The sequence below is a fragment of the Triturus cristatus genome, chromosome 9, assembly GCF_964204655.1.
Source record: "Triturus cristatus chromosome 9, aTriCri1.1, whole genome shotgun sequence".
Taxonomy (NCBI): Eukaryota; Metazoa; Chordata; class Amphibia; order Caudata; family Salamandridae; genus Triturus; species Triturus cristatus.
This window is the reverse complement of record NC_140592.1, coordinates 723647916-723664350: the sequence shown is the minus strand read 5'-3', so window position 1 is coordinate 723664350 and position 16435 is coordinate 723647916. Positions and strand designations below refer to the sequence as shown.

Sequence of the window (16435 nt, the reverse complement as noted above, 5' to 3'; positions counted from 1 at the left end):
ATGGCCAGATGCTTTGCCAATAGCCCTACTCCATAAGAACGACTGTAAATAGTCAAATGGGCCAATGAGGTGGTAATGGGTCAACCAGCAAATGTGTGGGGTGTGGCGAGACCAAAGCCATTTACAGAACTTGAATATCCTTTGCTTGTCGACTATTGTGAACAACTCACTAAAGACTAGTATTTAATTTATCAACAGGTCAGGTCCAGTCTACCTCCTTGTTTGGAAAACCCGGGACACAGCATGAGGCCCGGGGACTGGGTGCTGACGAACGTTCAGCGATCCAATTGCCTCCAACCCAGGTGGAAGGGCCATGCTCAGGTCCTCTTGGTGACAACCTACTGTGAAGGCAGATGGAAGGAAGAATTGGCTCCACGCAACACATTGTATGAAGGTGCCTTTGCCCCTCCCATATGATCAGTGGGTAAAGAATGGTCTCCCAGACGAGGAGTGGGAGAAAAGATCCACCTTTGTGCCATTCAGAGATGGCGTTTTGGTTGAGCATGCAAAACCGAGAGGCTCAGAAGGAGCTTCAACGGCCTTTGCCGCTTTCTGATGACACTTCGTTGTTTGAGGACCATGAGTACCCTGGTCTTCGGCATTACAATTTGAGGCCACATAAGTCAACTGCACAGAACACTTAAGTGTGAAAAATTGTTCCATTGCTTTGGACACCACCTTTATCCTTGTGGGATTCATTTGGGAAGAGCTGAGGGCGAAACAAGCTCCAACTGCCAGGTGCTCAAGAGCGTCAACTTTAATTGACTAACTTGTGCAGCAGGGTTAGTAAAATAAGTACGCTGTCAACATTGGTTCTCTTATCCCCCTCCTTTGGTACTCATATACCCTCCTGGTCCTTTTTCTTGTATGAATCTTGTGTGTATTATAATATCTGAGTTGTAATAGATGCTATTAGTATAAATTGTAAAGACCACTCCTTGCACCTATTCCTCCAGGAAGTGATCTCCAGAGAGCTAATGGAGTTGTACCCATTTGGCAGAAACGGGAATCTGGATAATGTAGGGAAAGGTGCCCCATTGATCCGACAAGTACCTCTTAATACATGGTCCCGTAAGGAGAAATGTGCTTCTGTTTTTATCTTACCGATAATAGTTTCCGGAATATTTGATAGGTCCTGGTTTTTAGAATTGAATTTCCCTGTTTAGACCCTTGTCAATCCCACTCAGACACCACAGGAACGCTACCACTTGACTCTTAACCCCACCCACGCAGACTCATAGGTTGGGTTATCAGAATAATACATTTATCCAGTCACTAACCACTATCAAGTTTTGGGTTTGGGTCAGTTGCCTGCCGCAGGTAAGAAGAGCAATAGGTTTATTACCATTTTTCACCCACAATGGGTGCATGGTTTCAGATTTTTTCCGGTGAGATTCAGCTTAGGCACTTGTACACTACTCCAGCAGATTTGATCTACAATAGTTGTTTTGTTAATGGGTCTGTATATGGTAATGAATTAGAGAATGAAACAAATATAGATTGGAGTACAACATTCAAGTATATACAGTGGTTTAAGGAAAACAGGACATTCCAGTTAGGGAAAGGAGTACCAGTAGTCTCCTCCTTAGCACCCCTCTGTATTAAGGGACAGGGATCCATACTAGTGGGTGACTGCAAATGTAAGCATGTACTCATTGTACTTCACCAATTAATTTGCATTCCTATCCATGGGAAATAGTTATTTCATATGCAGTAAAACAGCTTATACTTCTCTCCCTTTCAATTGAACAGGATACTGTTATTTGGTTTTTCTCTTGCCTTCAATATATGTTGCCCCTCTCAATTATCACAAAATACATCATCTCCAGAGAAGAGAAAGTAGTATGTCCAGGATCACTGAGCTAGAGCAAACAGATACCACCCTACAGCAGTTTGACGCTATGAAAGGCCTAGTACCTTAGTGGGGTCCTATGGCTAACAGTGTTCAGGTTCGTCAACTGAGTTGTTGACGCTGTAATAAAACATCTGGAGCCCTCGCTAATATTACTGCAAAAATGCAAGCTAGCCACATTACGATGCTTCAAAACAGAATAGTTTCAGATGTCATCCTTGCTGACCTGGGTGGAGTTTGTCTGGTAATAGGTAGCTCCTGCTGTGTTTATATTCCTGATAATGTCCCCAATGGTTATGCAGCCATTCAGAGCTTACACCTCATTTCCGATGAGACATCAGGATAAGGGGGCCTGGTCTTGGTCCGGATGGTTCATTAAAATACTTCATGGGGTTGGAAAGTTTTCCTGATAGCTGCCGCCGTGGGTGGGGTGGGGGGGATGGCGAGTATACTAGCTTGTTGTTTATGAGTCCAATGTTTGACTGTTGTTCCATGTGTTTGTCTACATGTAAATCAACTCCCTTTTTGGTTAAGGACACTAACAGCATGTTAATACAGCTGCAAGAAGTACATGATCTGGTGAATATTGATGGAAGGGTCCTAACATATGACCCCCAGCTAGGCGTGTTCCATATCCAGCTTTGATTTATGAAGTATGTGAGTTAGAGGATGTCACAGAGATAATGGTTGGATTCTCTTGCGAGCCAGACTGATTAGGACCTTGGCACGGTCTTGGGATAGTCAGCTCACTCCTGTAACCTCTTTGGAGGCTGTACGGACCTGTGCCTGCTTAAATGTATAATAAACATTGCTCGTTATTCTTTCCCTCCGACTACCTGGTTATCTTTCTACAAGTGGATAGAGTGGTTTTGGAACCAAACGAGATGGTCCAACTGAGTTACTAATAATTTCTCGCATGTGGTGAGGATTTTCTCTGAAGGCAGGTATATAAAAATATTTTGTTTAGAGTTTGGGACCTCTGAGCCCTTCAAGATAATGGAATTCCTAACTCACATCGGACCTCATTGTCAAGGGTTCCTTTGAGGAGTTCCTGGGTGGTGGCCTACTACTTCAGATCTGAGGTAGATTTGTCAGTGCATCAAGTGGGCGGTGATCGGCACAGCACCCTTCGCATGGGTTTGTTTCGAGTAAAAGGTGGCCCGTGGGGGGGGGGGGGGGGGGGGGGGGGGCGGGAATATAGTTTGATCTGTCAAAGCACGACCCAAAGGTTGGTGCCTTTTGAAGCTTGGCCCTTGGCTTAATGCTGAACTGCCTCTGAAGTGGTGCTCTGCCTAAGCCTTTGGATGCTTTCGAGTTACGAACCATCTTGGTTTGCCTGTGAAGTTTAAGTACAGAAGCTTCACAGTTCATGGCATGTTTCCTTAATGTAGAGCGAGAGATTTTATCTTTGTAGTTCGATTGTTGGGCATGAAGAGCTGGAAAGTGGATCAGCCTAAAAGATCCCTTGCCCTCTTTCCCACAACACTTATTTCAGCTATGATCTTCAAGAACAGACAGCCAGTTTGTGTGTTGGTTTTTATTAATATCACATCCATTTATGCAATTTTACATGAAACCAAAAATTCTGCAGCTCCATAGAATGCTGCTACTGTAGTTTGCTGCACGAACAAACATGTAGAATACAGATACACACAGCTTATTTAGTAAAAGGTTTCTTCGTTCTCTTTCTACAATCAGTTATTTAATAATAAAAGAAATAAACAGTCTGGTGCAGATATCTGTCCTGAAGGAAATTCTAGACACAGCAGTACCAGAACAGACTTGAGAGCTGAGCAAAAAAGTTTCCAGTGCAAAAGAAAAAAAAAAATCACCAGAGACAACACAGGCCTTCAGTGCATTTCTTCCATTAGGGAGTGGGGAAAGTGTGTATTGGGAAGCTTAAAATCTAGGGAATGAAAACTAGATTTTTATGGAGAAAACTGTGAATAATAAAAAGGTAGGAGACAAAGGGCAGACTATGATGTTAAACAAGGCAACCTATTCCCAGCTCCATATTAGTACCGTTTGGTCATTTCCTCACACAGAGAATCCTAGTACTGCACAAATTGGATTAAGAACATTGTCAAACCAGAGTCCCATATTCAGACTAATACGGCAGACTGCATTCTCTCTGATAATGGACCCCAACGCCATAGTTCTTTTCTCTCTGCAGCTGTGGAAGCCCAAAGAACATTTGTCTGGCATTACATGTAGCGGCACTAAAGTGGTTAGCTAGTACATATGAGCCAACTAACTATTTGTTCCAAAAAGAGACTCCACAGCTGCTGGAACCCCCATAATAGCATCCCAAACTTTATTCACATGCAATGGAGTGGAGACCACCCCTCATCTCCGCCAATAAATTTTTTTTTTTTTTTTTTTTAAAAGGGTTCCATTGTGCACAATCAAAATTCAAAAAAGGCATTGCAAGGATACTTGATAAAAAAAAAAAATATGAAGCTTTGGACAGTGGCTCTATCGTACAAACAATCCCTTACTTTAAAAAGGTGAAACTTAACAAGCTTAAAACTCAACTCCATTGAAATAAGAAATAAAAAAGACTGCCCCTTCTGTACAACTTGGGAGATTATCTTACTCTGAATAACGACTGGTAGCTGTGTTACTATCATTCATGTAGGAAGTTCCACTCCCTCAAATTAGAGAAGAACTAAGGATTTAGAAGACTAGCAGGATTTTCAGTCTCATTCTTTGATAAGAATCTTTACAGCAGTTAGAGACTATATGTTAACATTTTACAATTAATAGGGGGAAAAACAATATCACTGTATTAAATACTAGAGGGCAATACTTTGAAAGAGACGCTATCTAAAGCAGAATTGGGATGAGGCAAAAGGACAGATCAGGCCTAGGTCAGCATTAATTTCCAAGAAGGGCAGATGAGAGGACGGCACCTTCCATTAACTGTTTTTCAGTGGCTGGTTATTACTTATAAACGTACCATTGTATTGTGTTAACTGGGGCTCAGCCAAAAGGAGTAAAGGTTTTGTATTGGTTGCTCCCCAAAAATGTACCAATTTATGTGCTCCCTGGAAAAGGAGTAATTCTGTGCATCATAAAAAGCCAACAAACCTATATAAGGTGGGTAACACGTCATTATCCATGAAGCTATTTTGCACTCTCACAAATGTAAAATTGTTTTCCCAGCTCTGTCATCACTGTAGACTCGTGAGGAGCTGGGTACATTAGGTAGGTTACTTAAGCCACATCTGTGCAAACAGGTATTATTTACAGCCAAACTGATAGAACATAACAGCTAGGTGCTTTGTGAAAGGAAACCAGCCACTACATGGTGTTCGCTGGTGTATAAACACAAAAGGATGGTCTGTTTGAATTTATCATGACAGCATGTAAGCACAACAATTAAAACACTTCATAAAACTTCACAAAACCATGAGCAATGTTCAACTGTTCTAGTACAAATGCACATTTGTTGTCCTGCGATACGTGTTCACTGTCTGCAGCTGCCTTGATCGTCAACCCTTTCGGTTCTATGGTGTTGTCACCTATAATGTTGGCATACAGAAAACTAGAAGCAAAGGCACTCCATCCAGCAAGTAGCAGCATGCATATGGATAGGATTAAAATGTTGTGTGTTCCGCTTCAAGCAACACAAGGTGTCATCCAATCCTCAACTTATAGTCCATTCCCACAGGTGACACTAGGGTTAATCCTGGGGCAGAGCAGAAGCCCAAATGAGAAACAAATGTGAGGAAAGGGACACTGCTAACAAAGGAATGGATCTAGTACTGTCGAAACCTGGCCTGCCCCTCCCCCTTTCCAAACAACCCTCTTCCAAAGGTTGTTATTCTGCCTTCTTCTTTGCAAGTCCGGGTAGTTTTGCATGGACTCTGTAAAAACAAGAAAAGTAACAGATTAATAACCTCACTATGTCAATGCAGAAAATGGTATGTTATATACATGCTTATATACGCTGGTACACTAAGACAAACTCACTTAGAAACCCAGTATTTCCACTGTGAAAGCCACCCAATCTGATAAGCATCAATATTGTCTGGCCAGAGATGCTCAGCTTTTTGTAAATTAAATACTGTAAAAGCTAAAATGTAAATGCTTTAGTATTGTTTTTTTTAATCAAGTATTGTTTGACCAACCAATTTAGATCCACGCGGTCATTAAATGCGCCTTCCCCACTTGCTCCTCCTTACCCCTAGATGCATTCAAATACCACCTAAACTATTTTACCTTTTCTAAAAGGGTGGTTAAGGATGTCTTCCCAGTTTGGACACGTAAGGGCTATCTCCTATCACTGGCTTTACTCCGCAGAGCCTTCCTTCAAACTTTTTGCAATAATATTTTGGTCACCCCAAGTAAAAACAGTCTGCATTTAAATGATGGAACCTGAGGGCATCATCTACAGTACACCAGTGATCCCTACATGCTACTTAATGTATTCACGGACACTTTAAGACAAACAGCAGATGTGTTTTTCTATATAGATGTAATGTCTTAGAAAATAGTTTTTTATGATGTATGTGTTGTCACTGCACACGAGTTATGCTGATGTGAGCAATATATTTTTTGAGATACTAGATTAAAGCCATGTATATTTTTTGTAAAATTCTGATATTTAGTGTGGGTTGTGCTTTATGGATAATTGCTAAATGCATAGGGACTGTTGTGTGAATGATTGCTTCTGAATTGAACAATCACTGAGGGGAGTTTTTGATTTGTTGGTTTACAAGATGCACAGCAGTTCTATTGTTGGCTGCGGTAAAAATAACTCCTTCCTTGCAGACTTTCTTTAGAAGCAAATCATTCAGGTAAAAAACCACCTTCACTCTTTCTAATCAGATAAGTTTGCTGCTGCCGCCACCCACACAGGGCATGTCTCTGGGTTGAAAATGCCTACCAACCACCCCAAAATGCAGGCATTTTCTATGCCAATAAAACTAATGTGGACATTTTAGATATATCTTATTGGACACCATTCAGCAGCCTTCTATTGGTGTCATCAGGTTTTTCAGCAGATAGACAATAAGTAGCCCTAGTTTTCACTTTACAAAAACAAAAAAGGTCTATAATCTGCTTCCAGCCATTGCCTCGATATTTGACAAAACGTAACACTTAAATGATCACTGGGCAAATCAGAGTATGTATTATGTATCTTTTGAGTCATCATTAAGCAACATCAAAATGCAATAAATGATCAGGTGAAACAGACACCATAATAGTCCAATACTTCCTTAGAGCTAATCGATCATGGCTTTTGCCTGATGTGGGAAACCGGAATCTCAAACACTTACTGGTCTTATCTTTAAGCCAACTGTGCAAAAGGTCAATAACCTTAGCATGCAAGATGGAATTCAGGGTAGATGGTCGCTGCACACCCAAATAGAATAAAGTAAGTGCCAAAAGTACAACTTAAAAACCGAATGCCCTGCATGTTCAGTACAGATGTAACCAGTAAACAATATAACACTGATTTCTCAAAATGGTAAGATCTCTCAAGTCTCTAGGCAGGAACTATCATCTCATTACACTGCTTCGGCCCGAGAACCAAAAACTCCGCCATGGGTGTCAGTAATCATGGAATTTCCAGAGGACACAAATGAAATGCCACAAACTGAATGCTCCACCTCCACTTCCCAAAAGACGCTGATCAAATAAAAGAGCAGACACCTTTACAGTCCTGTGGTGAAGGCAATTTCCTTTTCCCTCATCCAGTTAAGTCTTTCTTCCCTCCATCCATTGAACTCCTAGGGGACATGGAATTTTATTAGGTCACTATGGAACAGAAGGTTCTTTGGGTAGTCAATCGGTGAAACACCCCGACTGAACAGGCTGTTCTAGGACAAACATTTGCTGGATTAAACAGCTTTCCCTGCATCCTAAATCAGCAACTCGTTGTTGGCATGACTTAACATGCTGTCTCACTGCTTGTGGCACCTTTTCCTTGTCTGTTTTGGGGAACCGGCAAGGTGGGGATCATTAGGGCATATAATGTTTTCAAATGGTTTTAAAATCCAAACTCACACATTGGCCATAGCGGAGATCTGCTCCTGGGTCATCTAGACTTTGGGGCAAAGTTGCTTAAGCAATTTGCAATTTTCTTTTAAGGTGCTAAGGCTTTAAGATTAGAGTTTAAGTCTTGCACTATACTTTGTCCTTTTCAATGCGCAGGCAGCACATACTCCAGTCAGCAGATCAGATATAACAATACCATGGTACACTTGCTCCTACTATTAAATCGGACTCTTTTCCTCACAGTGAGAAAAGATTTATAAAAATGCCAACATGTAATTTTGACTTTTGCAATCCTAGGAGATGGTTCCAAGTATGTTTGAGTCAAGGAATTTGCAACAGGGACAGTATATACTAGAATGCTTGATTAACTGGGCAACTTTGATCAGCAGTATCTGAAGCCACCACAGATGCCAGAAGTTTCCAAAAGATGCAAATAAAAGGAAGCTAGACTAGCTTTCACAGACAGCAGCACAACTCTGAAAATATAGCCCAACCTTCAGCATCTTTGCTGTTATATTACTCGAAACCTGCAACTCATTTGTAGTAGCAACTGCCATCACTACCTTATTTTCAAGAACCCTCCTAGAGGTACAGAATAAGCAAACCCACTCCCAAGACCATATTGTGTCTGCATTGACACAGGTCTGAAAATCATATCTTGGTCTACAGCTTTTCAAGAATTAAATTCATACCTAGCACTGCAAATTTAACTGCATTTTAGTGTTCAGTAGATCCAACTTCCTCTGGCAAAAAAGCTAATCTGCAAAATACACCTCGATCATCGGTTCCCGCTCAGAGAGGTAGAGGTAACCCAGAATTATAAAACCACTGACCTATGGCACAAACTTCAATTTGGAGGAACTCCGAGATGACTACGGCCCTTAAGTGCATCTTCCAAACTAAACGGACAGACTCAGTCAATTTAATTTAAGACCTGCAGCAGGCTTATTTTAAATGTGGCCTGCTTCACTTATTTCCAAGATTGCAATTACTGAACTGATTCAGTACCTTGAGCTAAATCTTCAGTGCTGCAGTGGATAATACTCACTTTGCTATGATTGCCTTGCTCTGATCACGAATGATGGAGACATAGTGGTCAATCTGCGTCTGAAAGAATAAATAATGTAAACATTTTAATATACATGGACAAATCCAACGGTTTCAGTATTCACGCAGCAAAAACGTTATCTAGGCTTTTGTAAACACAGAACCTGTATCAGAGGCACATGGGCACAGAGTCCAGATGGATGAGGCAGGGCACTGAAGGCACAGCTCGGTTGGCACTAGAGTTAAGCAAGGGAGACCATGCAGGAACACAGCAAATGGGACAGATGCACGAAGAGGTGAGAGGGGCACACAGTTGCACAAGAAAGGCCAGCAGCCAAAATCAAGTTTGACTGGCATAAGTACACATAGGAACAGGCCCACATAGCTATGGACTTAGAACAGGGTAGTAAACTTGAGGACATAACATTCAAGAAGAAAGCATGGAACCCGACACTTCATCCAGTAAAAAAGTAAAGTAATTCAACATCACTGTGAACTTCAGCCTGGGAGATTAGCAGAGGTAGGGAGAAGAACATCCGGCCAGATGAAGAAAAAAAAAAAAAAGACGACTTGGAAAGGGTTGAGACAAAAGCAGGGAGCAATAGAGGGTATTGAGAGCAGAGGCAAGGACTGGCCAGAAACACGTAAAAAATACAAACTGAAAGGAGGGGAAAATGCAGATGATTAAGATCTTGAGTGCACGTTTTAGAGGGCAGTCACAGAGAAGGTGAGGTGATAAGGGACATGCGGACTAAAGCAGCTGTTCACAAGCACACCATGGCGCATCCATATTCATGCACAGCTTTAATCCCTTAACAGCAGACACACCCAACAGTGCTGAGCCCTTTCTTGGCTATTTTGCGCTTGGGGCTCCATAGCTTTTTCTTTCCCCACATGATGTACCCACGCCAAATTTGTGTCCCGGGACGGAATAAATAGGCAAAATATAGCTACATTTTGAGTTCTCGGGAAAACAATAGGAAAAAAAGTGCTCTGGATAAAGTTGTGTGTTTTTCCCCCCTAAAATGACATCAACAAAAGGTTTGATGTGCCAAAGTCACTATCGTCCCAGCTTCAGGGACATGCAGACCTGAATAAAAAAATTAATTAAAACATTTTATTTTTTACCGCAGTTTTGACATTTTTTTTTTTAAATCAGTAGCCCATCTATCCTATTTTTTGTGCTCTCAACCTACTTCTAGTTTGGAGGTGGAAACCAGTGTGAAACCCATGGATAATCCAGAAAATCTATAGATTTCTGGTAAGTGGACAAAAATCTGAATTGAGCAAGGGGTTCGGCGTAGATCCAACAAGGATTTCGCAAAGAAAAGTACTGTTGAAATAAAGAAATAACTGAAAAGAAGTAGGAAATCTGCCATTTGGGACAACGTTTTCATCTGTGACAATAGCCAATTTACAAAAGCAATACAGCATAACGACCGATACGGTTCTTGGGGAATATATATATATATATATATATATATATATATATATATATATATATATATATATATATATATATATATATATATCCAGGCTCAAACTCCCTCCAGTCGCAAAGGAAATAGGCACTCACGGGAGATGTTTAGAAGATTATTTATTCCGATAAATCAAACAGACGCGTTTCGGCGAATTGCCTTCCTCGGTGTTTGATCGCACACCGGGAGGACGCCATTTTAAGTGCACGCAAAGGCTGTCATCATGAAACAACAATCATAGAAAGCGGACTTGCACATAAACAAAATAAACGTCCGCCATTGCTAAATACGCAATGATAACTCTTTCAAGTGGTACATACATATCAATTTATACCATTGAATTATTGAATATGTTATAGAAAAAGTCATATATATGTTTGCACGCACTTGGCCATATAACAAAATTACGCCATATATTGGCTGCGGCTCCTACGCAGCGTTGCTAAGCACAGATTCTGCAATAGATATTAGAGAACCCGTCATCTATGCACGAGCAAGGCTATAAATCAGGTAATATTTGAATTTGAGACAGTGCATTGCAACGTGAGTGTCATGGGTCCCAATATTAACAAAGTAAGCATATAGACCTCCATCCCATGCGTGGCAGATATTTCATCAGATTTGGCCATATATTGGCTATCATTGCCACCTCATCATACATAATTATAAGGGTACCTAATCAAAATCACGTTATCTAACATTTCATAACGCCGTGTATCGGCTATAGTGCACCATACTAAATGCAATTTATAAAACCTTGTCATCAAGCAATCCTGATACATTGCATTTTTCAAGTTAGTTCGTTGGAGATAGCTCTACTGTCAATACGACAAAAAAGTACCGATGCTACAGTTGAAACACTACATTTACTCTCTAATGACATTCTCATGTGCCTAAATGTGATGCCAGTTCCTCCCCACTATTCAAACCCTTCGGAAATTTGGTTTGGCAATCTACTATGTACCGAGATTCTAGTCTGCGTAATTTTCTCAATCTATCGCCTCCTCTTACATTGTCTGGTACAGAGTCTAAACCAAAACATCTGAGTAGATTTCGATTGCTAGAATGTTTCTCGGCATAGTGTCTAGCTACAGGATATGCCGTATCTTTATTGGCAATTGCCCTTTGATGTTCCAATACCCTGATCTTTAGTGGGTGCAAAGTGCTGCCTATGTACCATAGATTACACGGACATACAAGACAGTACACTGCATAAGGAGTACTGCAGGTGATGAATTTGTTGATAACTCTAGTTATCTGTGTTCCCGGTAGATTAAACGAAAGGACTCGTCTACTATAGGAGCATGCTTTGCACTTTCCGCAGGGAAAGAAACCTTTCATTTCCTTAAGGGTTCTAACCACCGATGATGCTCCCTCAAGATGACTGTGTACTAGATGATCTCTTAAGGACCTAGCCTTTCTGAATGTCACTTGTGGATAGTTTGGAATATCATCATTTAGTACCGGATCAGTTTTCAAAATATGCCAGTTTTTCCTCAGTATACGTTTTAATTGATTAGCTTCTGCTGAGTAGGTAGTGATCATCCTAAATTTACCTTGATCACTATCCTCTAATTCATTGACTGGCTTCTTTTTGTGGGCAAGCAGAGTCTTTCTAGGAATGCTTTTAACCTTGTGTAGTGTGTTATTCAATAGAACAGGGTCGTAGCCCCTTAAGGTAAACCTCTGTAAGCATTCACGTGCTGACACTTCAAAGTCGCAAGGACGTGTGCTATTACGTTTAAGACGCAATAGTTCCCCATATGGGATACTTTGGATCAGTTGCGGCGGATGATTACTGGTGGCAAACAGGGTGGAGTTGCCTGCAGTATCTTTGCGGTGCAGTGTTGTGTGTAGCTGATCTTCCATTACAAAAACTTTCAGGTCCAGATAGTCCACTGCCACTGAACTAACTACGCCTGAAAATTGCAAATTAAGATGGTTGTTATTCAAGATACTAATGAAGCCATGAGCAGATTCGATACTGCCTTGCCACACTATGAATAGATCGTCTATGTAACGATACCATTCAACCACCCTTCCTGTTAGATTTCCACACTTGTACGTTTTCGGCACCTGCTCCTCCCACCAGCCTACGAAAAGATTCGCATAGCTGGGGGCAAAGCAGGTGCCCATCGCTGTCCCTGATACTTGTTTGTAATAGCTGTCCTCAAACAAAAATATATTATTCATCAGACAAAATTCTGTGAACTGTATGATCATTTCATTGTGTGCAGCGAATCTCAACTGCCTTCTATTTAGAAAGTGCTGCAATGCTTTCAAACCATCATGATGATTAATGCAAGTGTACAGGCTAGTAATATCTAGCACCATCATTAGATACGATGAATTCCAATTGATTGCGGAAATTTTGTTCAGAAAGTCTTTAGTGTCTCTTATATACGATTTCAGTTCTATCACAAAGGGGAAGAGGAAATGATCAATGAACATTGATAAATGTTCCGTCAGACTGCCCTGTGACGAGACTATAGGTCTTCCAGGGGGGCAGGCAGCATCCTTGTGTATCTTTGGGATGTGGTAAAACGTAGCTGTCACCGGATTAGGACACCTTAGAAACAAATGTTCGTCTTTACCCAACATTCCTTTCGAATTCCACGTTTTAATCATGTTATACTTTTCCACGCTTTCCAAATATACTCCTCGTGTTGTCGGTATGTAGTATTTAGTATCCGTGAGTTGTCTTAATGCTTCTTCACGGTATTGTGATTTTGTTTGCAACACTACATTGCCACCTTTGTCTGAAGGTTTTATGATGATCGATTTATCTTCCATCAAATTGGTTAATGCCAACTTTGCTTCTTTGGATAGGTTGTCTCTACCAGTAGTACGGTACTGTTTGCCTCTAAAGTTCAGTAAATCTTTGACCATAGCTTCAGAGAATACATCAATTGAATCAAAAGGCATTTGCGGAACAAACAACGATTTGGGTTTGAATGGACTCTCTTGCATCCCTTGTTCAATGCCAGCTTTCGTTGCCCTTTCTGCCATGGACAAACTTGTATTTGCCAAATCAGATGTGCTTAAATTTTGCAAAAGTTCCACTGCATTGATATCGTTGCAGGTCAATGCGTCAGTTGCCGTTATTCTTGACGGGATGCCTTTGACATCTTTCATGGTGGGTCGTAGTTTAAAATATTTGTGCAATTTGAGTTTTCGCACAAAGCAAAACAAGTCAATTCTGGTTTGTGTAAATTCCAAGTGGTTTGTGGGACAAAATGTAAGTCCCAATGATAGGACTTTTATTTCATTGTCAGACAGTTTTCTCTGGGTAAGGTTGACGACTGTGAGATTGCTCATATTAGTTATTTCTTGTTGTATCTCTTCCTCCGTGGTGTCCACGTTCTTCCACCTCTTGCCCCACCTTGACCTCCGCGTTCTTCGGTTGCTCTTTCTGGTGGTTTGTTCTTGCCACCCCTTAGCCATGACTGCCTGATAATTTTGAACTCGTCGAAAAAAGGAGTAGTAATGTTTCCGACAGTGGCTGCAACCCGTTCATCTTCAGACTCATTTTCGGTGACTTCCGATTCAGATGTTATCAACTGCTCTGTTTCCGGTTTCCTTGTTTGCAGGGACAGTTGTTTTCTGGGGATATCAAATTTGCGTGCAAACGTTAGCACTCTTCCATGGAGGTAATCCTGTTCGTCCCTTTCGTATTTCTCTTGTTTCCTATTTTTGATTTTACTTTCATACTTTAGAAGACGTGTCTTCATTTGTCCCATAAGTTCTTCCACTTTGTTTTTATCTTCTTCTTTGACTAGCATGTCTTCAATTTCTTTTATCTCTTGTAATGCTTTGTCTCGGTCACTCCATGCGTACTTCACTAGGATCTGCAGTGTGCCTTTGCAGTAGGAGGCTGTGTGTTCTGCCCATTCCGTCAGCAGTGCCGGATCCGGGTTCTCATAGGAGGGAATTGTATACACTCTTAAACCTCTTGGTACCCTGTCGGCCTCGATATAACTCTGGAGTGAAGTCGCCTCCCACCACTTCCTTGTTTCTCTTTCGTAGAGTCTCTCCAACTTAACTAGCATGGCATGCATTCCACTCGTCGATTTTCCATTAGTGGGTGTGTCTGAAGCATTCGTTGCTTTCGAAGCCTTGCTTTTGAACATGCCTTGGGCGGCCTCACGGCGTTCTGAGTCACTAAACATCTTAGTGCTCGTTCGGAATATTATTACTTCTGGCGCGTCTCCCTCACCCTGCCAAGTCTTTACTTAATCACGTAGCGCGAATGTAACGCGCTCACATTGCCATTGGTTACGCGGCGTCTTACTTGTATTGTTGGTTTCCGACGTCCGCGTTCACTCGGCAATACTTGTGACGCTGTTCACAGTTGGCGGTGCACTCCCATCAATAACAGCTCAGCTTGCATCCTTTCAAAGTCGGGAATTCACTCGCGGGTGGGTGCCCTCCCGCGAGTGAATTCCCGACTTTGAAAGGATGCAAGCTGAGCTGTTATATATATATATATATTCTGTAGTTTCTCCAAAAATACAAGGTATCCAGAGCCAACAATTGAGCTGCACTGTACAATGGTTTTTCATTGTATACAGAGTACAGACCAATTCATATGGTGAAATATGTAGAGTGAAAAATAGTAGTCAAGTAAACCTATGCATTTCTGAAATGGGCACAAGATACGGAGTTTAGGAGCACTGGTTATTTGTACATCTCAGAATTTCTGGGTGCCCGTACTAGCATAGGATTTAGAGCAGAGGTCTTCAAGCTTTTGGAGGTTGAGCCCCCCAGCTGAATTGTTTTAAATGTCAGGCCCCCCACCACCTAACAAATTTCTGGAATCTGGTACACTAAATAATCGACCGCCACCCGCATATCCCATGCCATATCCGGCAAATAATGTTCAACGCAATAAGAGTGTTTAGTAAACTGCAGGTTTGTGAGTGGGTGTGGTTAAATGGCACAGGCTTATTACACAGCTCAAAACAGTTTTCCAAGATAAAATGTGCACAAATTGTTTTTACTAGGATGCTTTGTTTTACACACGACGTAGATTGAAAGTAACGCAACCAACATTAATGTGACAAGTGTGCCTGTTTTCCGCCACAGAGCCGGTCAGTCTGTGGATGGATTTTTGCTACTGCCATCCTCAGGTTGTGCTCCACATCCAGAAATTCTAAAAGTGTTTACATCCAATATTCAGAGATAGTGATGTGCGTTTTCACTGTTGTAACAGCAGCAGCCCACTAATTTTACAGCAAATATCTGACATCCTTCAATTTCTCATATGTGAGGACCCGTTTTGATCGAAAATAAACTTTATGGTTGTTGCATCAAACAAACATTTCTCTGCACATAGTAATAGACTCTCACATCAATCACATACAAAAATTATGGTATTTACAAGAATCTGTTTTGGGATTATTCCAGGCCATCAGGGCAAAAACAGAGCTGTTTCTATCAAGGGGACCGCTGAAATGCTGGATTGCAGTGCATGTAAATGTGTACTTTTGTAATTTAGGACGCAAACTTTGATGGCGCACGACATGCCAATACGTGTGTACAGGGGCGCAACTAGACCTGAACTTCGGGGGGAGCTAACACTCAGCCAGGGCTGGCCCTAGCACTGGTCGCACACAGTGCAGTCTTTTTTGGCGCCCCATCCCCCATTTCATCTTTCTCCATGAATTCTCTCACTACTACTAACCAACAATGCACCTTATCTCTCAATTGCCCCTTTCTGACTAACATTTCATTTTTTTTTATAGCTCTACTCAGTTCTTTAATCTGCATGGTACACATACTTTGTAGCAGGCACATTAACCTTCTGCGCTGTGTGGGGGTGCAGGAGTGCCCATGTGAGTGCACGGTGAGATGTGAGAGTAGGGTAAGAGGAGTGACTGCAGGGTGAGTGAGGTGACCATATGAATTTGGGTGCCGATGTAAGTGCAGAGTGGGACGAATAAATATATGGTTAGTGAGGGGCTTATTTGAGTGAGATTGCAGATTGAGCAGTGAGGGGGACAGGTGAGTGAAGTATCACATAAGTGCAGGGTGAGTAGTGTGCTCGTGTCAC

The 16435-nt window shown here is 41.5% G+C and overlaps 1 protein-coding gene across 1 annotated transcript in view; it reads right to left on the bottom strand.

Annotated features, from left to right (window-relative positions):
- Window positions 1-3512: 3512 nt before the first annotated feature.
- The window catches only part of RTN3 (reticulon 3), a 109013-nt gene continuing 96090 nt past the window's right edge, over window positions 3513-16435 (bottom strand). The window contains exons 7-8 of the mRNA XM_085625912.1: window positions 8907-8965; window positions 3513-5721 (exon numbers count right to left, since the gene is read on the bottom strand). Of these exons, the coding sequence (XP_085482038.1) occupies window positions 5676-5721; window positions 8907-8965 (105 nt within the window). The 3' untranslated portion in view covers window positions 3513-5675. The remainder of the gene's footprint in view (window positions 5722-8906; window positions 8966-16435) is intronic.